The sequence below is a fragment of the Chiloscyllium plagiosum genome, unplaced genomic scaffold (assembly GCF_037043375.1).
Source record: "Chiloscyllium plagiosum isolate Xiang-an unplaced genomic scaffold, Cpla_swu_hap1 HiC_scaffold_18, whole genome shotgun sequence".
NCBI classification, from domain to species: Eukaryota; Metazoa; Chordata; class Chondrichthyes; order Orectolobiformes; family Hemiscylliidae; genus Chiloscyllium; species Chiloscyllium plagiosum.
Window position 1 is genome coordinate 5,436,276 of NW_028270156.1, and position 25,998 is coordinate 5,462,273.

At 44.6% G+C, this 25,998-nt stretch overlaps 1 protein-coding gene across 5 annotated transcripts in view; it reads right to left on the reverse strand.

The window, feature by feature from the left end:
• Positions 1-25,998, reverse strand: part of nadsyn1 (NAD synthetase 1) — a 95,596-nt gene that overhangs the window by 58,340 nt on the left and 11,258 nt on the right. For 4 of the 5 annotated variants that reach the window (XM_043705355.2, XM_087996254.1, XM_043705356.2 and 1 more), the window contains exons 3-6: positions 24,794-24,910; positions 19,238-19,291; positions 14,611-14,700; positions 6,110-6,161 (exon numbers count right to left, since the gene is read on the reverse strand). In XM_043705355.2, the coding sequence (XP_043561290.2) occupies positions 6,110-6,161; positions 14,611-14,700; positions 19,238-19,291; positions 24,794-24,910 (313 nt within the window). Of the gene's footprint in view, positions 1-6,109; positions 6,162-11,573; positions 11,633-14,610; positions 14,701-19,237; positions 19,292-24,793; positions 24,911-25,998 lie in introns of those variants that run through there. The other variant, XM_087996256.1, reaches the window with a different exon arrangement.

A 25,998-nucleotide genomic window follows, 5' to 3' on the forward strand; every position in this document is an offset into this window, starting at 1 on the left:
ACATTCAAAAGGATGGGCTGGTGCGCAGTGTGTAGGATTCTGCATGTTGCTGGACGGCCAACCTTATCAACCTGCACTCAATGTGCAAAGAATCCTTATCTTCTGGATATAAAACAAGCTCAGTATACATCGATATAGATCCAAAATCACTACTTGAACTTTGCAGTGGGAAAAGTAGAGTACCCTTCAATATTACTGGAAATTGAATAGCAACTTCCAGTGCCTGCACAGAGTCAGACAGCACAAAAACAGACCCTTCAGTCCAACTAGTCCATATCATCCATAATCCCAAACTAAAGTAGTCCCACCTGCCTGCTCCTGGCCCATATCACTACAAACTTATACAAATGTCCTTTTTTTTGGTAAATATATTTATTAGCAAATTTTTTAACTTTACAAACATAAGATTATTGAAAAAAAATACAATCAATAACAAATCAGTATAATAAAAAGAAAAACACAAATTACAATAAAACTACTGTCTATTAACTACTAACCTATAATACAAACCAAACCCTAACACTGCACAGCAACACCAATAAGTAAGTAAATAACTACAAGATAAAGCAAACAAAACACAATACAGACAAACAAAGGAATGGGAGCATTGTATACATACCCGTATTAACTCAGGAGTCCCCCTCTCCAGGGCCCAGGGCTCGACAAACCTAACTATCCTGGTTAAACAAACGCCCTAGTTAAGATAACTGACAAATCTATATCCAAATAACTCAAGTAGGGCTGCTAAGTTTTATAAAAGTGGTCTGTTGTGTGATACACCATGTTTGTGAAAAAGTCCAAGGGAATGTGCTCCATAATTAATGTCTGCCATCCCAGCAAGCCCGGCGGGTTCTCAGACACCAGTTCATCAGAATATTCTTCCGTGCACAATATGCAACAATACTAAATAGTTTCTTCCCATGTCCGTCTAAAGATGGAAAATTCGGTAGACCTAAGAGGAGAGATATCGGGTCTACTTTGACTTCATTCCTCAATATCCTCCCTATCTCTCCCGCCACAGCGCTGCAAAAAAAAAAACCACCGAGCCCATGGTATGTCCAGAAGCAATGGGTAAGAGTACCTATACTTAGGTTACATTTGGGGCACATTGAAGATGCCCCTTTTTTAAACTTCGCCAGACGGTCTGGTGCCAGATGAACCCTGTGCAGAACTTTTAACTGTGTAGCGCATGTCCTATTACAGACTGAGATCTTTCGAGCATTCTCCCATATGTTCTCCCATGTTTCAGAAGAGATCTCCACTCCCAGCTCTTGCTCCCAGACCTCACAACCGGTTAATATCCTGCCAGGCCCTACCACCCAGCAGGCGATAGAGGACACTAACCGAAAGGGTGCTTGTGGAACGTAGCAATATCCTCTGTATCGGGCTTATAGGGCTTAGTGAGAAATGTAGTCTTCTTCTGGATGAAACCCCTAACCTGAAAAAAACGGAAAAGATCTCTGCTGGGCAACCCGTATTTGCGGCTCAGTTGCTCAAAAGACATCGTAACCTCCCCCTCAAATAAGTCGCCCAAACTAGAAACTCCTCTCGCTGCCATAGTTTGAACCCTGAGTCCATCATCCCTGGTCGGAACTCTGGCATGCCGACTATAGGTGTAAGTGGCGAAGTCTTGTATAAGTAACCCTCACTCTGACACATCACCCTCTATGCCTTGACTGTACTAATGACAATGGGGTTCAAGCAGAGGTCCAGAACTGTCCTCATTCATGAACAATAGGTTAATAAGCGGCCTTTGCTTGGGAGGCCTCAATATCCAGCCATATTGAGTTTGGATCGTTACCTACCCAATCACAGACAAAGGACAGCAGGGAATTCAATTGATGCCTCCTGATGTCTGGGAAATCAACTCCTCCCCCTCCTTGAGGCAACTGCAATTTAGTAAGTTTGATGAGGGGCCACCCACGATGCCAGACAAAGGAAACAAACCACCCCATAAGCTTCCGTAGCGTTGACTGGGAAACATTATAAGGAGCATACGCATGGGATAAAGCAAACGAGGAAGAACATTCATCTTAATCAGAGATATTCGGCCCAGCCATGAAATTGGAAAAGCCTCCCATCTCTGGCGATCTTGCCTTATATTGTCGAGCAATTGAGAAAAGTTAGTCCGAAATAACAGATCAAACTTGGGGGTAATAAAAATGCCTAGGTATCGGAACCCTGCCCGTGGCCACTTAAAAGGGAACTTAGGGCCACCTTCAACTTCTGGCACATCCTTAAGGTTCCCAAAAGGCACAGCCTCCGATTTTGCAAAGTTAATCTTATATCCTGAAATAGCCCCAAATGAATTGATACATTCTATCAAATGGGGTACGGAGGTGATCGGGTTCGATAAAAACAGAAGGACATCATCCACGTACAGTGTAATCTGGTGTGCCCTCGATCCCACTTCCGGAGCGGCTATGTGGACATTCTGACGAATAGCCACTGCCAGCGGCTCTATCACCAACGTAAACAACAACGGTGAGAGGGGGCAGCCTTGCTGACTATACCTACCAATCCTAAAATTCCCAGACATCACCCCGTTAGAGATGACCGCGGCCAGAGGGTGGTGATTTAAAACCTCCACCCACCTAGCAAAGACTCCACCCAACCCGAACTGTTCTAAGACAAAAAAGATATGGTCATTCCATCCGGTCAAATGCTTTCTCTGCATCTAAGGAAATCACCAACCCCTGAATCAATCGTTGCTGACAAACTTGGGACCATATTCAGCAACCTTCTAATATTATTAGAGGACCTACAGCCCCTTATAAAGCCCGCCTGGTCCTCTTTAACAATATGGGGCAACACCCTTTCCAATCTCAGCACCAGGATCTTGGACAGAATCTTGAAATCTGAATTTAATAGAGAGATGGGCCTGTGTGAGGCACAATCCTCAGGAATCTTCTCCTTCTTAAGAATTAAGGAAATATTAGCTTCTCTCAAAGATGGTGGTAAGCATTTATGCATATAGGAGTGATTGTACATCTCCAGCATCGACCCTGACAGAATCCCTATAAACTCCTTATAAAACGGTCTCCCGGGAGACCATCAGGGCCAGGCGCTTTCCCACTCTGAAGTTGCCTAGCTGCCTCCTGTATTTCCTGAACTGTCAAGTGGGCATTAAGATTAGATTAGATTAGATTACTTACAGTGTGGAAACAGGCCCTTCGGCCCAACAAGTCCACACCGACCCGCCGAAGCGCAACCCACCCATACCCCTACATTTACCCCTTTACCCTAACACTACGGGCAATTTAGCATGGCCAATTCACCTGACCTGCACATCTTTGTGACTGTGGGAGGAAACCGGAGCACCCGGAGGAAACCCACGCAGACACGGGGAGAATGTGCAAACTCCACACAGTCAGTTGCCTGAGTCGGGAATTGAACCCGGGTCTCTGGCGCTGTGAGGCAGCAGTGCTAACCACTGTGCCACCGTGTCGCCCAAAGGAGAGAGGCCTGTTCCAAGGTTACCCCTGAGAGGTCCAGGTTCTTAAAAAGGGTCTCCATTTTAGCCCTCCTGTCTTCACAACCTTCAGACCGATACAATTCAGAGTAACAGCTCCAAAAAGCTTCATTAATCTTTTTAGCATCATATGTAAGGACCCCGGTGCTGTCTCTGATTGCAGTAATGGATTGGGGAGCACGCTTTTTCCTAGTCAGGTATGCTAAATACTTCTCTGGCCTATCCCCATATTCAAACAGCCTGTGTCTAGCAAAACCAAGTTCTTTCTTTGCGTTTTGTGTCAGTATTGAATTCAAGGCAGCCCAGAGGGCTGTGATCCACTGCAGCTTAGTCACCGAAGGCCGCACAAAATGTGCTGCCTCCGCGGCCTTCAACTGCGTCTCAAGTAGACACTACTGTTCCTCCTTCTGTCGTTTCCAGCTAGCTGAATAGGAAATAGCTAATCCCCTAGCAAAGGCCTTAGCAGTCTCCCATAGCATGGACGGACTAATAGCCGTGTCTGAGTTGATGGTCAAGAAATCCTGAAACTCCTTCAAAACGTATTCCATAAATTCGGAATCCTTAAGGAGAAAAGGGTCCAAACACCAGTGCCGCAAACCTCGCCTCTCACTCTTGGCCTGAACCTTCAAATATACTGCCGCATGATCAGAGACAGCTATATTCCCAATTTTATAACCCATAATCGTATCCAGAAGGGCCGAGGGAGCCAGAAAGAGGTCAATCCTCGTGTGACATTTATGTGGGTTTGAAACAAAGGTGAAGTCCCTGCCGGTAGGGTGAAGACATCTTCAAATATCCACCAGCCCCAACTCCTCGCATAAGTCAACGGCCTGCGAAGAAATAGTTGGGGGCCCACAAGACATCCTGTCCACTGTCGGATCCAAAAGACAATTTTTTGCTTTTCTTTCTTTTGGTGTTGCTTTGCACAGTGTTAGGGTTTGCTTTGAGTAAGAGTAGGTTAGTGGTTAGTAGATAGCAGTTGTATTATAATTTGAGTTTTTCTTCTTTTTATCATACTGACACTTGTGATTGATTTTTTTTTCAATAATTTTATATGTTTGTAAAGTTAAAAAAAAATTGCTAATAAATATATTTACAAAAAAAAAGAGAACAAACATTAACCGCATTCTTCAGGCCAATCCATCTATTTTAAATTGTCTACAAAGTTTTTATCCACTGAGTCAAATGTATAAACTGAGCCCTCGTGGCTGATATGGAGCACTGCGGGGTACTGGATACCCAGGTTCCTCAGCCTCTTTTTACCTTTATCGAAGGACTTGCTCTTTCAAATTAAAGCTGCCAAGAAATCGTGGAAAAACATGACTTTTGACCCCTTGTACAACAGTGCCTGCAGATCTTTTCCGGGGATCTGGAAGCTTCTATGACTTTTTGCTTGTCCTTATGAGTGGAAGTGCACTAGGACCGGGTGGGGATGCTGCACTGGCCCTGACTTGTGCACTGTAACCCGATACACCCTTTCAATCTGAAGCCTGCTGGACTCGATGTGAAGGCCCAAAAACTTTGGCAGCCAGTTTTCAAAGAAACTGACTGGCTGCTCACCTTTAGGGAGCCCGACAATTCGGAGATTTATCCTCCAACCTCAATTTTCGAGGTCGTCGATATGGTCTCAAGGCCCGCACCTCTCACTCCAGCACCTGGATCCGACTGGGTGAGGACTGCATCGCAGCTTCCGAGGCCTTAGTTCGACCCTCCACCTCCTCCAGCCTCTCCCCGAGGCCCTGGATCTCCTGCTCATGCTTCTGCAGCATGGGCGCGATAGGTTGGACCAGGGCACGAATCTCCCCACGGATCTCCTCAATCACAGCCCCAACTTAAGGTCAGTCTCTCCATCGCTGCAGCCAATTCCTGTGAGTCTGTCAGGTCCCCAGAAGGGCAGGGGGGGGTGGGGGGGAAGGGTTTGCAAAACCAATATAATGTACAAAATCCCATGCAAGAACTGCACAAAACACTACATAGGACAAACAGGAAGACAGCTAACGATCCGCATCTATGAACACCAACTAGCCACGAAACGACACGACCAGCTATCCTTAGTAGCAACACACTCAGATGACAAGCAACATGAATTCGACTGGGACAACACTACTATTATAGGACAAGCCAAACAGAGAACAGCCAGGGAATTCCTAGAGGCATGGCACTCATCCACAGATTCTATCAACAAACACAAGCACATCGACCTGGACCCAATATACCGACCACTGCAGCAGACATCTGGAACTGACAACCGGAAGCGGCAAAGACAAACCACTATAAATGCCGGAGGAAACATCACGGAAGCGCTTCACATCCCAAGCACTGAGGATGTCACCTAGACAGGGGACGAAACGTCTGCAACACAAATTCCCAGCTCGGCGAACACAACCACAACAATGGTCAGTGTGGACCCGAAGGGCCAAATGGCCTGCTTCCACACTGTTGGGATTCTATGAACTCAGAATGGGCAATAAACGATGACCCAGCTAACAACATACACATCCCAAGGACAAGAAGATAAAAAGAAAGTGAATAGTGGAGTACCAGATTAACAAATTGCTGGAACCTGGAACAGGATTTAGCTCATACATCAATTCCTGATAAAGTAACCACAATGAAAGGGATCGATTCTGCACTCACCTGTCCAGTCACCCTTTGGATTATATCTGGAAGGGAAAATTCTTCGACTATCCTGGGAAAAAGAAACAAAACAATGACCAATTATTTAAATCAATCAAGAGAAATAATCCCCCACAGAAATATAAATGACTAAATGAAACTCTTAACCATTTTCAAGTTTACTGTAACATCTGCCAAGGAACTGCTCTTAATAAGCCAAACAATGCGCTATTTTGAAGAGACAGGAATATTCTACTCTGTCAAATAAATATATTGCTCTGCAGACAAACAATATTTCAAGTCTCGAATTTTAAAAGGACGTTTGAGGACTCGTCGACTGAGTTATTATGGGCAGAGGTTAGAAACAGGAAAGGAGAGGTCACACTATTGGGAGTTTTCTATAGTCCTCTGAATAGTTCCAGAGATGTCGAGGAAAGGATAGCAAAGATAATTCAGGATAGGACTGAGTAACAGTGTAGTTGTTGTGGGGGTCTTTAACTTTCCAAATATTGACTGGGAGAACTATAGCTCAAGTATTTCAGATGAGTCAGTGTTTATCCAATGTGTGCAGGATGGTTTCCTGACAGTATGTAGACAGGCCAACAAGGGGAGAGGTCACATTGAGTTTGGTACTGGGTAATGAACCAGGCCAGGTGTTAGATTTGGAGGTAGGTGAGCACTTGGGTGGTAGTGACCACAATTTGGTTATGTCTACTTTAACCATGGAAAGGGATAGGTTTATACTGCAGGGCAAGAGTTCTTGCTGGAGGAAAGGTGATTAAGATGTGATTAGGCAAGGTTTAGGATGCATAGGTTAGGGAAGGAAAGTGCAGGCAATGGGCACAATTGAAATGTGGAGCTTATTCAAGGAACAGCTACTCCATGTCCTTGATAAGTATGTACCTGTGAGGCAGGGAAGAAGAAGTGGTCAAGTGAGGGACCCACAGTTTACTAAAGAAGTTGAATCTCTTGTCAAGAGGAAGGCGGCGGCTTATGTTAGGATGAGACCACTCAGTTAGGGCACTCGAGAGTTACAAGGTTGCCAGGAAAGACCTAAAGAGAGAGCTAAGAAGAGCCAGGTGGGGACATGAGAAGTCTTTGGCAGATAGGATCAAGGAAAACCCTAAAGCTTTCTCTAGGTATATCAGGAATAAAAGAATGACTAGACAAAGATTAGGGCCAATCTAGGACAGTAGTGGGAAGATGTGTTCAGAGTCGTAGGAGATAGGGGAAAGCACTAAATGAATTTTTTTTTGTCTTTTCCAGTGTGCAACTGACAATGTTGTCAAGGAGAATATGGAGATACAGGATACTAGGCCAGGCAGGATTGAGGTTCACAAGGAGGAGGTGCCAGCAATTCTGGAAATGTGAAAATAGATAAGTCCCCTGAGCCAGATTGCATTTATCCTAGGATTCTCTGGGAAGCCAGGGAGGAGATTGCAGAGCCTTTGGCTTTGATCTTTATGTCGTCATTGTCTACAGGAATAGTGCCAAGACTGGAGGATAGCAAATGTTGCTCCTTTGCTCAAGAAGGGGAGTAGAGACAACCCTGGTAAATTATAGACCAGTGAGCCTTACTTTGGTTGTGGGTAAAGTGTTGGAAAAGGTTGAGAGATAGGATTTATAATCATCTCAAAAGGAATAGGTTGATTAGGGATAATCAACACAGTTTTGTGAAGGGTAGATGGTGCCTCACAAACCTTATTGAGTTGTTTGAGATGGTGTCAAAACAGGTGGGTGAGGGTAAAGCAGTTGATGTGATGTATATAGATGTTAGCAAAGCATTTGGTAAGGTTCCCGGCGGTAGGCTATTGCAGAAAATACGGAGGCATGGGATTGGGGATGATTTAGTGGTTTGGATCAGAAATTGGCTAGCTGAAAGAAGAGGGTGGTGGTTGACGGGAAATATTCATCCCGGAGTTCAGTTACTAGTGGGGTACCACACGGATCTGTTTTGGGTCCACTGTTGTTTGCCATTTTTATAATGGATCTAGATAAGTGCGTAGAAGGATGGGGTAGTAAATTTGCAGGTGACACTAAGGTCAGTGGAGTTGTTGGTCGTGCCAAAGGGTGTTGTATGTTACAGAGGGACATAGAAAAGCTGCAGAGCTGGGCTGAGTGTTGGCAAATGGAGTTTAATGTGGAAAATTGAGATGATTCACTTTGGAAGGAGCAACAGGAATACAGAGTACTGGGCTAATGGTCAGATTCTTGGCAGTGTAGATGAGCAGAGAAATCTTGGTGTCTACTTACATCGATCCCTGAAAGTTGCTACCTAGGTTGACAGGGTTGTTAAGAAGGCATACGGTGTGTCAGCTTTTATTGGTAGAGGGATTGAGTTTTGGAACCACGAGGTAATGTTGCAGCTGTACAAAACTCTGGTGTGGCTGCACTTGGAAATATTGCACACAGTTCTGGTCACCACATTGTAGGAAGGGTGTGGAAGCATTGGAAAGGGTTCAGAGGAGATTTACTGGGATGTTACATGGTATGGAGGGAAGGTCTTATGAGGCAAGGCTGAGGGGCTGGAGGCTGTTTTCGTGAGAGAGAAGATGGTTGAGAGGTGACTTATGAGACATATGAGATAATCAGAGAGCTAGCTAGGATGGACAGTGAGAAACCTTTTCCTCAGATGGTGATGGCTAGCATGAGGGGACAGCTTTAAATTGAAGGGTGATAAATACAGGACAGATGTTAGAGGTAGTTTCTTTACTCAGAAAGTAGTAGGCGCATGCAACTGTAGTAGACTTACCAACTTTAAGGGCATTTAAATGGTCATTGGATAAACATATGGATGAAAATAGAATAGTGTAAGATAGACGGGCTTCAGATTGGTTCCAGAGGTCGGCGCAACATCGAGGGCCGAAGGGCTGGTACTGCACTGTAATGTTCTATATTTTAAAAGTAAGGTTAGTTCCAAGGTCATTCAACTGGCTAATTACCATTCTACTCTGGCTCTTGCTTTATGCCAATATTAATTAAATGAGTGTAGACATGGAGGCTCCACTATATTTTCTTCCTATAAAAATTTGTTATCTTCCAAACTTTCAACATCTAGAGTTCCAGAACTCTGGACTGGATCTTGAGTGGGTGTCATAATTCTAGTTGCCGAATCCAGAAGCCACTCGTGGCCCTCATTCAGAGAGGCACCCCCACCCCCCCCTCCCCTCCCCCCCCCCCCCTGCCCAGTGACTAACTAAGTTTCAGCACTCAGGCCATTGTCTCAAAGAGACCTCAGTAACAGGTTGGTGAACAGCCACATAAATGTGGTTCAACTTGCCTTCTGGCAATGGCAAATCTGTCAATTTTTCTTACAGCTGGCAAAAAAGGCATAGTAATAGAAAGACACTGGACATCTTTTCAGTGGTTTATAATAAAATGATTCAGACTTGAATGTAAGAAGTATGATTAGTAAGTTTGCAGATGACACCAAACTTGGTGGTGCAGTGGGCAGTGAAGATGATTATCTCAGGAGTACAACAAGACCTTGATCAGATGGGCCAATGGGTCAAGGAGTGACAAATGGCGTTTAATTTAGATAAATGTGAGGTGCTGTATTTTGGTAAAACAATTCAGGGTGGGTCTTATACAGTTAATGGTAGGGCTGTGGGGAGTGTTATTCAGCAAAGAGACCTAGGTGTACTTGAGCATATTCCTTGAAAGTGGAATCACAGGTAGACAGGGGGTGAAGGAGACAGCATTTGGCATGCTTGTCTTTGTTGGTCAGAGCATTGAGTACAGGAGTTGGGATGTCATTTTGCAGCTGTACAGGACATTGGTGCAATCACTTTTGCAGTACCATATACAAATCTTGTCACTCTATCACAAGGATATTGTTAAATTTGAGAAAAGATTTACAAGGATGTTGCCAGGGTTGGAGGGTCTGAGCTATCGGGAGAGGCTGAATAGGTTGGGGCTGTTTTTCCTGAAGCTTTGGAGGCTGAGGGGAGACCTATGAAGGTTTATAAATTCATGAGGGGCATGGATAGGGTGAATATCCAGGTCTTTCCACCTGGGTAGGGGAGTCAAAATCTAGAGGGCAAAGGTTTAAGGTGAGAGAGGAAAGATTTAAAAAGGACTGGAGGGGTAATTTTTACATGCAGAGGGTGGTGTGTATAGGGAACGAGCTGCTAGAGCAGGTGTTGGAAGTGGGTACAACTACAACATTTAAAAAGGTGTCTGGATGGGTATATGAATAGGAAGGGTTTACAGGGATATGGACTAAATGCTGGCAAATAGGACTAGGTCAGATTGGGATGGCTGATCAATGTGGAGAGTTGGACCATAGAACAATACAGCACAGAACAGGCCCTTTGGCCCTCGACATTGCGCTGAAATGTGAACTAATCTAAGCCGATCCTCCTACACTATCCCATCACCATGTGCTTTTCCAAGGATTGTTAAAACTCCCTAATGTGGCTGAGTTAACTAAATTTGGCAGGCAGGGCATTCCATGCCCTTACCACTCTGAGTAAAGAACCTGCTTCTGACATCTGTCCTAAATCTATCACCCCTCAATTTGTAGTTATGCCCCCTTGTACAAGCTGATGTCATCATCCTAGGAAAAAGTCTTTCACTGTCTACCCTATCTAATCTTTTGATCATCTTGTACGTCTCTATCAAATCCCCTCCTAGCCGCCTTCTTTCCAAATGAGAACAGGCCCATGTCTCTCAGCCTTTCCTCATAGGACCTTCCCTCCAGAGGAGGCAACGTCCTGGTAAATCTCCTTTGCATCTTTTCCAATGCTTCCACGTCCTTCCTGTAATGGGGCGACCAGAACTGTACACAATACTCCAAGTGAGGCTGCACTAACGATTTGTATAGTTGCAGCATGACATCACGGCTCTGGAACTCAGTCCCTCGACTGATTAAACCCAACACATCCTATGCCTTCTCAACAGCACTATCAACCTGGGTGGCAACTTTCAGGGATCTACGTACATGGCAAAAAAAAAAAGGGACAGATAACCAGGTTTGACCTACAGAGAACGAAACCTGAAAGTAACACCATCCCCAGATTCTATGGACTACCTAAAGTGCACAAACCAGACATCCCAATCAGACCCATAGTATCACTACCAGGGACACCATCACACAAACTGGCTAAAGAACTACAACAGAAACGGAAACACCTGATCAGCAGATCCAGACACTCCATACAGTCAACACAGGGATTCTTGGACATCATCAGAAATATACATATAGACAATGAAGAAACTATGGTCTCATTCGATGTAACGGCACTGTTCACCTCTATCGACAAAACCCTAGTCAGAGAAACAATAGCCAAACTGCTGGACATACAGAACAGCCAACAAGACAGGGAACCTATCAACAAAGGCTGCATACTCAAACTACTAGACCTGTGCCTCACAACACACTTCAACCAAATAGATGAACAAATCAACGGCACACCCATGGGCTCACCCATCTCTGGACTCATAGCAGAAGCAGTAATGCAAAGATTAGAACAAACAGTCTTACCGTAAATTCAACCCAAACTCTGGGTCAGACATGTAGATGACACCTTTGTAATCGTTAAAACCACAGAAATAGAAAACACACATCGGATTCCTGAGAGTGTGGCGTTGATGATCCGACTCACCAGAGAGGAAGAGAAAGGACAACCAACTCCCATTCCTAGACGTGATGGTACAGAGAACACCGAACGGAGAATTCACCACAAAGGTATACAGGAAAGCCACACACACAGACCAAGTCCTGAACTATGAAAGCAACCACTACAACACACACAAAAGAAGTTGCTCAAGACACTGTTCAAAAGGGCAACAACACACTGCAGTACATCAGAACTGCAAAAAGAGGAAGAAGAACACCTATGCAATGTATTCGCCAAAAACGGATACCCTCGCAATTTCATCAACAGATGCCGAAGGGAAAGACAATGGAATGAGGATATGCCACAACCCAAAGGACTAGCCACACTACCATACATCAGGAGCATTTCTGAACTGACAGCCAGACTACGACGACCACTAGGACTTATAACAGCACACAAACCAACAGCCACTCTCAGACAACAACTCACCAGAACGAAGGACCCGAAACCCAGCATGAGCAAAACTAATGTAGTGTACAAAATCCCATGCAAGGACTGTACAAAACACTACATAGGACAAACAGGAAGACAGCTAACGATCCGCATCCATGAACACCAACTAGCCACAAAATGACACGACCAGCTATCCTTAGTAGCCACACACGCAGATGACAAGCGACATGAGTTTGACTGGGACAACACTATTATTATAGGACAAGCCAAACAGAACAGCCAGGGAATTCCTACAGGCATGGCATTCATCCACAGATTCTATCAACAAACACCAGCACATCGACCTGGACCCAATATACCAACCACTGCAGCAGACAGCTGGAACGGACAACCGGAAGCGGCAAAGACAAACCACTATAAATGCTGGAGGAAACAACACAGAAGCGCTTCACAGGAGGCTACCAAGCACTGAGGATGTCACCTAGACAGGGGACTAAACATCTGCAACACAAATTCCCAGCTCGGCGAACAGAACCACAACAACGAGCACCCGAGCTATAAATCTTCTCACAAACTTTGTACATGGACTCCAAGATCCCTCTGCATGCCCACACTACCAAGAATTTTTCCATTGACCCAGTATTCTGCCTCCCTGTTATTCTTCCCAAAGTGCATCACTTCACATTTATCTGCATTGAACTCCACTTGCCACCTCTCAGCCCAATTCTGCAGTTTATCCAAGCCCCCCTGCAACATTCTTCCACACTGTCCACTACTCCACCGACTTTAATGTCATCCACAAACTTACTAACCCATCCACCGGTGCCTGCTTCCAAGTCATTTGTTAAAAAAAAAAGACAAAACCCAAATGGTCTGTTTCTGGGTTGTGGGACACTATACCCTCCCTGCTGGCACCCACCCTCCTCAGAGCAGTTTTGTGCCATTTTTGCAGCCTTGGCTCCTCCCAACCCTTCACAAAAGTACTGGTAGAATTCTGGCCAAGATGTGATGAGGACAGGTATTTGTTTATACAGCATACTTCAATAACCATTACCTCAACATCTCTGAACAGTTTGATTTCAGAAAATATTATGACACTTCTGGAGCAGGTGGGACTTGAACCCAGGCCTCCTGACTCAGAGGTTTGGACACTACCACTGTGCCACAAAACCCTCAATAACCATATTTTATATTTAACAAAACAAACTATAAAAAGTACACAGCTAAATAAAAAAAAATCAAGCTGTCTCTCTCTCTGCCAACATTCACACATCCAAATAAAAAGGTCACTCTCTTATCACACCGTACCATGTTTGAGTCATTCCTGGTGATATAACGGGCAATTTCGATTCTCAATGTTTCATTCCGTGTATTAACAACTCTAGACACCATTAATCATGAGCAAGGAACAGAATATTACATCACATTCCACGACAGTGAAATTAAACAAACCTGGGTATTTTATTTTAAGAACCAAAAAAGATCACAAGGGGAGGTTTCAGTGATGCACTCGGCTCTTGGTGCTCTCCTCCTCAACACATTTACACAGCTCCTTCGATCCTGAGCAAGCCCCAGCAACACAGTTCGCGGCAGTCCCAGGATCTTGCCACATTAAGCACTGAGCTGTGGTCAGAATGGTAACTGTGGGCTGTGAAGTTGGATTACTATTCCACTTCATTTCTCTTGGGGAAGAAGGATAAAGTACCATTTCTTGGGGGCTTACTATTTGTGAGAATAATCATCACATGGTGAAAAAGGCAAAGCAAATTGTAAAACCGCAAAGGATAAATGGACATGATCTGCGGATCTTGCAGATTGCATGGACTGAAAAGGCAGTTGCTAAAGTTCCATGCCTTATAACAAAAATCATGATTTGTAATCCTATTCTGCCTCTCTTTCAGCTTCAAGCATGTAAAACATTGACTGATTTCATAATCGACTCCTAATGAAGGCTTTTGCCTGAAACGTTGACTCTCCTGCTCTTTGGATACTGCCTGACCTGCTGTGCTTTTCCAGCACCACATTCTCCACTCTGCATCTGCAGTCCTCACTTTCACCTAGTTGATTTCATAACTCATCGATCCTCTGGTTCAGTCGGCCCAAGGTAATGATGACTTGAAATGGAACAGGAGGAAAGGCATAACACTGTCTACAGCCATACCATTGAACAATGAGCAAAGCCAGATTTGATTACCCGACTTGCACACAGGTAAATCCATTTACTCAAATAGTTTAGCAAGGAAGCTTTTGGTGGGAACAATTAAGTTAAAATGAAGAATGTGAGGTAGTCACCAGCACATATTGACAATACCACATAGATCAGCTCCCACCATTATGCCCCCTGTGGACAGTGCTGAGCCAAAGTTCCAGTTCTCAGTTTCTCTTGCACTTTTGGTTGGGCTAAGGACATGCATTGCAGATATTCAGTACAAACATATTTATTGTTTAATCCAGAATGCTGGCTAGGATTTTAAACAACAATTGTATGAAAGAAAACTGTTGCCATACCTCGGTTTATCCCATGGCATAAACCAGCGTAGCTCTCGGTAGTTGCCACTATTTGCCATGGCCATCTTTGGTCTAATTAACAATACCTTCCTGAAACAAATGGATTTAAAAGCTTAACTGCAGAAAATTATAATCAATCTCTTTCCAAAAAAAATTCACATGTAAATAGAAGGTATGGAGCCACAGGCAACAGAACCACTAATGGTCAATGCCAATGGACAAAGGAAATATTTTATTGCATATTTGTGCTCCAATATATGACGTTTACAAGGTGAAACATTGCAATTCACCATGAAAGAGATGATGATCGGGGAGACTGGAATCAGTAAATCATTTATTCCTCATTGTGACACAATGCAGGAAACTAATTAAATACATTTGAAGCTATTTCTGTGATGTCAAGAGTTGCAGAAGGTAACAGCTCAGCAACAATTGATGCTTAAATTGCATTAGCTCCACTCAAGCTGATGTTACAGTCTCAGCACGAAGGAGGAGTTAGCCTTTCACAAAGTCTCATTGGGGACATGCTGATACATAGAGTCAGAGATGTACAACATGGAAACAGACCCTTTGGTCCAACCCATCCATGCCAACCAGACATCCCAACAGAATCTAGTCCCACCTGCCAGGACCAGCCCATATCCCTTCAAACCCTTCCTATTCATATACCCATCCAAATGCATCTTAAAATGTTGCAGTTGTACCAGCCTCCACCACATCCTCTGGTAGCTCACTCCATGCACATCCCATCTTCTGTGTGAAAACGTTGCCCCTTAGGTCTCTTTTATATCTTTTCCCTCTCACCCTAAACCTATGCCCTCTAGTTCTGGATTCCCTGACCCCAGGGAAATGACTTTGCCTATTTACCCTATCCATGCCCCTCAATTTTGCAAGGTCACTCACCGGCCTCTGACACTCCAGGGAAAACAGCCCCAGCATGTTCAGCCTCTCCCTATAGCTCAAATCCTCCAACCTTGGCAACATCCTTGCAAATCTTTTCTGAACCCTTTCAAGTTTCACAACATCTTTCCAATAGGAAGGAGACCAGAATCACACGCAATATTCCAACAGTGGCCTAACCAATGACCTGTACAACTGCAATATGACCTCCCAACTCCTGTATTCTGACAAATAAAGGAAAGCATACCAAACGCCTTCTTCATTATCCTATCTACCTGCGACTCCACTTTCAAGGAGCTATGAACCTGCACTCCAAGGTCTCTTTGTTCAGCAACACTCCCGAGGACCTTACCATTAAGTGTATAAGTCCTACTAAGATTTGCTTTCCCAAAACACAGCACCTCACATTTATCCGAATTAAACTCCATCTGCCACTCCTCAGCCCATTGGCCCATCTGGTCCAGATCCTGTTGTAATCCGAGGTAACCTTCTTCGCTGTCCACTACACCTCCAATTTTGGTGTAATCTGCAAACTTACTAACTGTACCTCTTATCCGTGTATCCAAATCATTTATGTAGATGACAAAAAGTAGAGGGCCCAGCACCAAACCTTGTGGCACTCCACTGGTCACAGGCCTCCAGTCTGAAAAACAACCCTCCACCATCACCCTCTGTCTTCTACCTTTGAGCCAGTTCTGTATCCGAATGGCTAGTTCTCCCTGTGAGATCGAACCTTGCTAATCAGTCTCCCATGGGGAACCTTGTCGAACACCTTATTGAAGTCCATATAGATCACACCTACCGCTCTGCCCTCTTTGTTACATCTGGGTCCTAATTGTAGTGACTGGAGGGCCAGGTGGGTCTCATTGACAATGAGATTATGATTGGGGTTGTTAAACTGGGACCAATCAGGGAGCCCTGGCTGGAAGATAGCTAGGAGATTCAGAGAGTCTCCTTATTCTCGGGACTGGCTCGGAGCTGGCTGGTCAAAACTCATGTACTGTACACATTTAGATAAAGGGTGATTATATGATAGGATACTAGCCTCTCTGCAGTTATTTCATGAAATTATTGTAATTATGATTAACTAGTTCATGTTGATCGTACATTTTACTGTCATAATATCCAGGACAAAGCAACCCATGATGGCACATCATCGAACAACTTCCTTGTTCACTCCCTTCATCACCAAGACACAGTAGCAGCAGTGCGTACCATCTAGAAGATTCACTGCAGCAACTCACCAAGGATCCTCCAACAGCACTTCTGAAACCCATGATCTTTACCAACCACAAGGACAGAAACATAGGAACATCACCAAGTCCCCCTCAAGTCATACACACCATCCTCATTTGGAACTCCACAGCCATTCCTTCAGTGACCAGGTCAAAATCTTGCAACTCCCTCACTAAAGCAATGTGGGTCTAACTGCACCACACAGACTGCAGAAAGTTCATGATAGTTTCTCCAGGGCAATTAGGAATGGGCAGTAAATCCTGGCCCAGCCAGCAACACCCACACCTCACAAATAAATGAAAAACAAATTAGGTGGTGATGTAACTCCAATGTCCACCTTGTATAAAACTCTGGTGGTAAAAAACAAAAACAGCTTTTTATCTTAAACTGATTGCTTACTGTTCTGAATTGGTCCAAAAGAGAGAAAAATCCCACACCTACCATTTTCCCACCAGTTACCCGGATGCAAATCAAGATGAGGGGCTTTCAAACAAATTTAAGTTTTAACCATTAGAAAAAAAAACACCCAATCAGCTTGAGGAGGGTTTTTAAAAAACATTTTTTCCCCCCAATGACCACAAGGCTTTACTCTACCCAATGCAATAGGTTTCTTACATTGAATGGTGGGGCGCGAATTTCAATCTTTTATATAAGCAAAAGCATTTATACTGTACGAGAGGAAAGTGTTGTTTGATCAGCAAGTCAACTAACTGGTAGAGACATTGTCATGGGTAATGCAGCAGTTTACAATGACTGACAGCTCACTGCCATTATTTGTTTAAGTTTTAAACTGGGGCTGTTGGCTGTGATTGGTCAGGTAACAGCACTAAAAGATTAACCAGTGAATTGTCATCAACCAATTTCTTGCACTGAAACAGGCAAACCACGTGTACGTGCTCTTTCTGGCTGAAAGAAAAGATAGGTACCTGTGTATTAACATATACAGCCCCAGCTCCACAAAGGTGCTGTACTGCAAGTCCAACTGACATCACTAAATTAGTTGTTGGCGGGTTAGCACTGCTGCCTCACAGCACCAGGGATCCAGGTTCTATTCCAGCCTCGGGTGACCATCTGTGTGGAGTTTGCATATTCTTCCAGTATCTGCTTGGGGTTCCTCCAGGTGCTCAGATTTCCTTCCACAATCCAAAGATATGTAGACTATGGGCAATTTACCATGGCCAATTCACCTAGTGTTCAGGAATGTGTAGGTTATGTGCATTAGTCAGGGGTAAATATCAGATAGTAGGGTAGGGGATGGGTCTTGGTGGGTTACTCTTCGGAGGGTCGGTGTGGACTTGTTGGGCTGAAGGGCCTGTTTACATACTGTAGGGATTCTATGATTCTGTGCAGTTTACTATCAGTCATCATTAACTGGCACATTCTCCTCTCGCAATGCCTCCCCTAATCAAAGTCTATTTAACAACCAACCAATGAACACTCTTCCCTCACACAAGAGGAATGTTCTTTCCTCTTTACTTGGGTATTTCTTGTGTATCATCCTTCATCAAAATTTGTCCTTTTCCACTAAACTCAAGTTCTGAATTCCCAAACAGCCATTGACAATTTATCATCTACAGTGGGTAATAAGACAGGCCGATAGATTCAGTCTGGAAAGGAGAATAGAGGGTTATCATGGCTGTCTCTACTTCAGATCCAAGGGGCCGGAGTTCAAGTCCCACCTGCTCTAGATGCAAAAACCATCTCTGAACAGTGGATTCGAAAGGAGGATGGATGTCAACAAACCATCCAAACCACAAGCCACCAATAGTTGGTAACCAGAGGATACAACACATATCAGGTGTCAATTAACCAGACAGTACTGTCCTAATGATCCAGTGAAGATTCATTCAATGTCCTTGTGATAAAAGCCATGGTTTTATGCCAAGAATTCAAACATGTGGTTGGCACTAACCAGGGACGAAACCAATCAACAGCAGTTTGGAAAGTAGGGTGATTTGGGACATTTGGCTCTGTGATCCTTCTTGATACGATGCAGTAAAGAAAACAGAGATGCCAGCCACTGCAATTCAACATGACCACTTCAGGACCTGGCATCATTTTCCTCAGTGCAGGGCAAGAGAGATTACAGGGAAATGTCATCAAGGTGCACAAGATCAGGCCAGTTTTAGACCAAGTCAACATTCTTTTCCTATTAGCTGATGCCACAAAGAAACGAACACAAAGTGGTTTTGATTTGGCGGGTGCAGAGGGATGCAGGGAAAATTGTTATAGTTTCAAGTATCTTAAACGTAAATATTGTTGAGCACACTATGCACTGCTGAAATCATTTCATGGCAGTATTAGAATACATATAATTGTGATAATTTTAGATTTATTATATCATGCAAACCAACAAGCATTTGATTTTTTTGAAACATGCTAATCGCTGCCAGACATTTTGCTGAAAAGTGGTACTTAAGTATAATTCTCAATAATGTAAGATTGACAAATACATGACATAGCAAGTACAGTACAGTAAAGAAAAACTTACTTGTTGAGAAAAATCACTCTGCAGTTATAGAGGGTGTTTTTGTACATGACTGGCCTGGATTGCATAAAAGAAAAGGGTTAGGACCAATTACAATGAGTCTTAGCTTATTCAATTAATCCTTTATTATTTCTCAATGTTATAATTTGACAAAAGACAGGCTCGACAATCCAGAAGCTTTACCTGCGTAAGGAAAATGATGAAATAAATCAGCTGGTTACCTATTTTCACTGTTGGTCCAATATTAGGAAAAGCACAAATTAGCCTTTACATAACCCAGCAGCATTGTTCAAAAGTAGGACTAATGTCTTTTTTTCCCCATTTATTCTTTGATGGGATAAGGCCATCACTGGCAAGAATGGCATATGATTGTACCTGCATTGAGTGTCTCGTCTGGCCATTTCATAGGGCAGCCAACAGCCAAACAGATTATAGCGGATCTGGAATCACATGTACATCTAGGAGAAAGTGAGGACTGCAGATGCTGGAGATCAGAGCTTAAAAATGTGTTGCTGGAAAAGCGCAGCAGGTCAGGCAGCATCAAAGGAACAGGAGAATCGATGTTTCGGGCATAAGCCCTTCTTCAGGAATGAGGAGGGTGTGCTAAGCAGGCTAAGATAAAAGGTAGGGAGGAGGGACTTGGGGGAGGGGCGTTGGGAATACGATAGGTGGAAGGAGGTTAGGGTGAGGGTGGTAGGCCAGAGAGGGGATGGGGGCAGAGAGGTCAAGAAGAAGATTGCAGGTCAAGAAGGCCTGCAGGGCAGCACGGTGGCACAGTGGTTAGCACTGCTGCCTCACAGCACAGGAGACCTGGGTTCAATTCCCGCCTCAGGCAACTGTGTGTGTGGAGTTTGCATGTTCTCCCAGTGTCTGCGTGGGTTTCCTCTGGGTGTTCCGGTTTCCTCCCACAGACCAAAAATGTGCAGGTTAGGTGAATTGGCCATGCTAAATTGCCCGCAGTGTTAGGTGAAGGGATAAATGTAGGGAAAAGGGTCTGGGTGGGTTGCGCTTCGGCGGGTCGGTGTGGGCTTGTTGGACCGAAGGGCCTGTTTCCACACTAAGTAATCTAATCTAATCAAAAAAAAAAGGAGGTGCTGAGTCTGAGGGTTGGGACTGAGAAAAGGTGGGGGTGGGGTGGGGGGAGGGGAAATGAGAAAGCTGGAGAAATCTGCATTCATTCCTTGTGGTTGGAGGATTCCTAGGCGGAAGATGAGGCGCTCTTCCTCCGGGCATCGTGTTGCCATGGTCTTTGGCGGAGTGGGAGGGGGAGTTAAAGTGTTCAGCCAAGGGGCGGTTGGGTTGGTTGGTGTGGGTGTCCCACAGGTGTTCTCTGAGACATTCCGCAAGTAGGCGGCCTGTCTCCCCAATGTATAGGAGGCCACATTGGGTGCAGTAAATGATGTGTGTGGAGGTGCAGATGAATTTCTGACGGATATGGAAGGATCCCTTGGGGCCTTGGAGGGAAGTGAGGGGGGAGGTGTGGGCACAAGTTTTGCATTTCTTGCGGTTGCAGGGGAAGATGCCAGGAGTGGAGGTTGGGTTGATAGGGGGTGTGCATCTGCCGAGGGAGTCGCGGAGGGAGTGGTCTTTCCGGAACGCTGATAGGGGTGGGGAGGGAAATATATCCTTGGTGGTGGCGGAAATGACAAAGGATGATACAATGTATCTGGAGGTTGGTGGGGTAGAAGGTGTGGACCAGTGGGGTTCTGTCCTGGTGGCGATTGGAGGGGCCGGGTTCAAGGGCGGAGGGGCGGGAAGTGGAGGAGATGCGGTGGAGAGCATCGTCAACCACGTCTGGGGGGAAATTGCGGTCTTTGAAGAAGGAGGCCATCTGGGTTGTACGGTATTGGAATTGGTCCTCCTGGGAGCAGATGCGGCGAAAGCGAAGGAATTGGGAATATGGGATGGCATTTTTACAGGGGGCAGGGTGGGAGGAGGTGTAGTCTAGGTAGCTGTGGGAGTCAGTCGGTTTATAGTAAACGTCCGTGTTGAGTCGGTCGTCCGAGATAGAAATGGAGAGGTCTAGGAAGGGGAGGGAGGAGTCTGAGATGGTTCAGGTAAATTGGAGGTCAGGGTGGAAGGTGTTAGTAAAGTGGATGAACTGTTCAACCATGCAAGGACTGCACAAAACACTATATAGGATAAACAGGAAGACAGCTAACTATCCGCATACTAGCCACAAAACGACACGACCAGCTATCCTTAGTAGCCACACACGCAGACGACAAGCAACATGAATTCGACTGGGACAACACTACTATCATAGGGCAAGCCAGACAGAACAGCCAGGGAATTCCTAGAGGCATGGCATTCATCCACAAACTCCATCAACAAACACATCGACCTGGACCAATATACCAACCACTACAGCGGACAGCTGAAACTGACAACCGGAAGCGGCAGGGACAGGCCACTATAAATACCGGAGGAAACATCAAAGAAGCGCTTCGCAGGAGGCTCCCAAACACTGATGATGTCGCCCAGCCAGGGGACGAAACGTTTGCAACAAAAACTTCCAGCTCGGCGAACAGAACCACAACAACGAGCACCTGAGCTACAAATCTTCGCACAAACTTTGTTCAACCTCCTCATGGGAGCACGAGGTAGCGCCGATACAGTCATCGATGTAGCGGGGGGTGGTGCCAGTGTAGCTGCGAAAGATGGACTGTTCCACATATCCTATGAAGAGGCAGGCATAGCTGGGGCCCATGCGGGTGTCCATGGCTACTCCTTTGGTTTGGAGGAAGTGGGAGGATTGGAAAGAGAAGTTGTTCAGAGTGAGGACCAGTTCAGGTCAGTCGAAGGAGGGCGTCAGTGGAAGGGTACTGGTTGGTTCGGCGGGAAAGGAAGAAGCGGAGGGCTTTGAGGCCTTCGTGATGGGGGATGGTGGTGTATAGGGACTGGATGTCCATGGTGAAGATAAGGCGTTGGGGGCCAGGGAAGCGAAAATCATGCAGGAGGTGGAGGGCGTGGGTGGTATCCCGAACATAGGTGGGGATTTCTTGGACTAAGGGGGACTAAGGTATGCAGAGAGGAGTTCGGTGGGGCAGGAGCAGGCTGAGACAATGGGTCGGCTGGGGCAGTCAGGTTTGTGGATTTTGGGCAGGAGGTAGAAACGGGTGGTGCAGGGTCGTGTGACTGTGGTTGGAGGTGGTGGATGGGAGATCCCCTGAGGTGATGAGGTTATCGATGGTCTGGGGGCGGGGGGGGGGGGAAATGATGGTTTGGTGGTGGGAGGTGGGGTCATGGTCAAGGGGGCAGTAGGAGGTGGTGTCCGTGAGCTGGCGTTTAGCCTCAACAATATAAAGATCGGTACATCTGACAAGGTCTGGACACCAACCTTCCTTACATTAGTGACTGAGGAGGTATTTCTCAACAATTGGACAATAGTTTCATGGTCACCATTACTGAGCCCAGCTTTCAATAGGATTAGGGTTAAGTTAAAATTTATTTTGAATTGAAATTCCACCAACGGAGTGGTGAGATTTGAACTATATCCTGAAAGCATTATTTGGGCTTCGGAATTACTAATTCAATGATATCACCACTACACCATCATCTCTCTGTTCTGATGATCATGATTCATGTCGGTGATAGTCTTTACATGACTTGACTAATGAGCATCATTCTCAATCAACTTAGCTTTGCTGCTGCAGCTGCTATGGAACAGAAAACCGCCAATCCAGGCAAGTCTGGTTACCTCATCGCTAAAACACACAGTTCCTTCAGCACAGATTAACACACCAAAACATCATCCCACTGTCAGTATGCTGCATAAAAAATGTGCACCTTCACTGTTTGGTGGAAAATCCCCCACTTTAAATCACTGCTAAAATAAAGTACATGAGAACTAGGAGCAGGAGTCACCGTCTGGCCCTTCAAGCCTGTCCCACCATTCAATAAGGTCAGGGCTGATCTTTTTATGGACTTAGCTCCACTTACCCACCCTCTCACTGTAACCTTTAAATTCCTTTATTGTTCAAAAACATATCTGATGTAACATCAATTACTTCACCAGACAGGGAATTCCAATATATTTACAACCCTGTGGGTGAAGAAATTCCTTCTCAATTCAGTCCTAAATTTGCCCCCTCTAATTTTGACAATATGTCCTCTTGGAGAAAGTGAGGACTGCATCTGCTGGAGATCAGAATCATTGATCCCTTGGATTGCACCAGTTTCCTCATTTCCCCTCCCCCACCTTATCAGAGATCAAACCTTCCAACTGGGCACCACTCTCTTGAACTGTCCATCTTCCTTCCCACCTATCCACTCCAGCCTCCTCTCCAACCTATCACTTTCACCTCCACCCTCACCTGTCTATTGTATTCCCTGCTACCTTCCCCTTCAGCTCCACCACCCGCCACCCCCCCCGACTTATCTCAGCCTCCTAGAGCCATCCCCTCATTCCTGATAAGAGCTTATGCTCAAAATGTCAACTCTGCTGCTCCTTGGATGCTGCCTGACCGGCTGCCCTTTCAGCACCACACTTTTTGGCTATTCTCTCTTGTCCTAGTTTCACCTGCCAGTGGAAGTATGGAATTAAATCTCCCTACCTGCCTGATATTAGATCCAGTTCCCAGCCATCTCTCAGCATCCTGTTCACTGTTCAGCTGAACCTCGATGTGCACTGACTCATTGCCTACCTATCTTCATTTATGACTTCCATTCGCATTTTTGTTATTGCCAATCCAAACTTTGCTAGCTTTCTCCACCTATCACTTTGGGTCTCCGCCACCTCCACCCTGTGCTCCAAACCATAGATATAGATGGCTATGTAATCAAACTATAGACAACCTCAAGCTACACGTTCTGGTCCATAGCCCTCCTGTTCTTTCACTGGCATCACAACCCTTAACCCCCTCAAACCCCACTCTCTGGAATTCGAGACTCTTGGCTTTCTATCCATCTCTCCAAAGCCTCCTGAAAACCAGCCTCTTGGGTTGATGCTTCTGTCATTAACCTAAACTCAGCATTGCTACTCACTCTGTAATCCCTTGGTCCTGGGTATTCTGAGAGTTGAAGGTACTGTGAGAACTACAGGGATGTCACAGGCAAGAGATTTCCAAGCAGAAAACCTGAATGGCACCAACATGACTTTTCAGTCTCCACTCAGTCAAAAACGTTGCTCAATTTCTTCACAGCCTTGCAATCAGAACTAAAGTAATTTCACCATGGAGGGAAGAGTCAAGGGGTGCCACACAAATCTAAATGTAGCAAACTAGTTAATGAAGTCTTCCAAATCGTTTTGATAACATCAATCATGATCATTCCCTGTTCAAACAGCTCTGCCAGACTGGCCAGGGCAGAGGTTAGAATCACTATTCTGAGAGAGACCTCCTATGCTTCTATATGTATTTCATTCTACTTTTTAAAAATTTCTATAACATTTGTTAAATTCTAAATGGGTTAACATGTGCAAAAATAACAGAGGGAAACTACTATGTCTCAGCTAAATTAATCATCAAATGACAATTCTTCAAGTCATGACTGCAAAACCTCAGCTCTAATATTAAGCAATTGAAATTATCTCAGTAATCAGCACTAAAACACACTCACATTCCTACATCGCACATTATATCTTCAGTGACCGGAGAGACCAGCAGTTCTGCCAATACTTGAAATGAGTGAAGTACTGTATCGGGTTCCAAATAGTGATCAGCACAGCCATAGCCACTGGAGAGGGGAGGATAAGGTACAAAAAGTGATGTTACTGAAAGTAGTAAGAGAATCAAAGAGCAACATCATGTAGTTTTCTTGAAAATTGATCAAAAGAGTCAACATTTTCAGAGAAGAGACATGATTGCTGTTGTCAATTTTGCTCCGATTACTGTATACATCGGAAGTTCAATCTGTATGCTGATACAAAGCATTAAGGAAACAAAACTCTCCATTGTCTTAAGATGGTTGACAACAAAAAATGCTGGGGATCGCAGCAGATCAGACAGAATCCATGGCAGCAGCCTGACCTGCTGTGAGCTCCAGCATTTTTTTGTTTTCAGTAGAGATTCCAGTATCAACAGTAATTTGCTCCTTAAAAAAGGTTGTTGTTTAAAGTATTAAATCCCACTTTATAATCGGACACTTGGTCAAAACGTTATCAGACTTACCTGAAACCACAATCTCAAGGAGATAACTAACAGAAGCCAACTTTTAAAGACAAAATGAATGGTCACTTGGAAATGAGAGAGTGTTAACTTGGGAGAGGCAGCAGTTATTTAAAGGCAAATCCATCATTTCTTTCTTTGTGGAAGTAAAAGAATGACTTGACAAATGTCATGCAGTGTACATCAGATTTTCAAAAGGAATTTGTTGAAGTAATACGCAAGACACTTATTTAGAGAGAGTAGAAATAAATAGTTAAAAAGGGACACCTGGAGGTTTAAGTGCCTGCAGGATTGGAGGGACACTGTAGTGATTAGAATGAGGGCCAGGTGGATCTCATTGGGGTTGTTAAGCCAAGCAAGAATCTGAGTCAATCAGGGAGCCGTGGCTGACAGATATAACCAGGGGATAAGCAAGGAAATTGCTTTAAATTTGTAATCTCAATTTAAAGCACTAAGTCAATAAGTGTAATTCTCCAGCCGTACAGTTTCATTATTAAGTAATATCAAATTGAATAATTGTTTTCCTTAAACCTTGTCTTTTAAATGTTTCTAGAGATGTACAACATTCTGATTTTACCATTATACTTTGACAGTTATAGAGTTATTGTGTAAATAGTTTAAAATAGAATGTGGTCCCCACAAAAAAAAATAACCAGG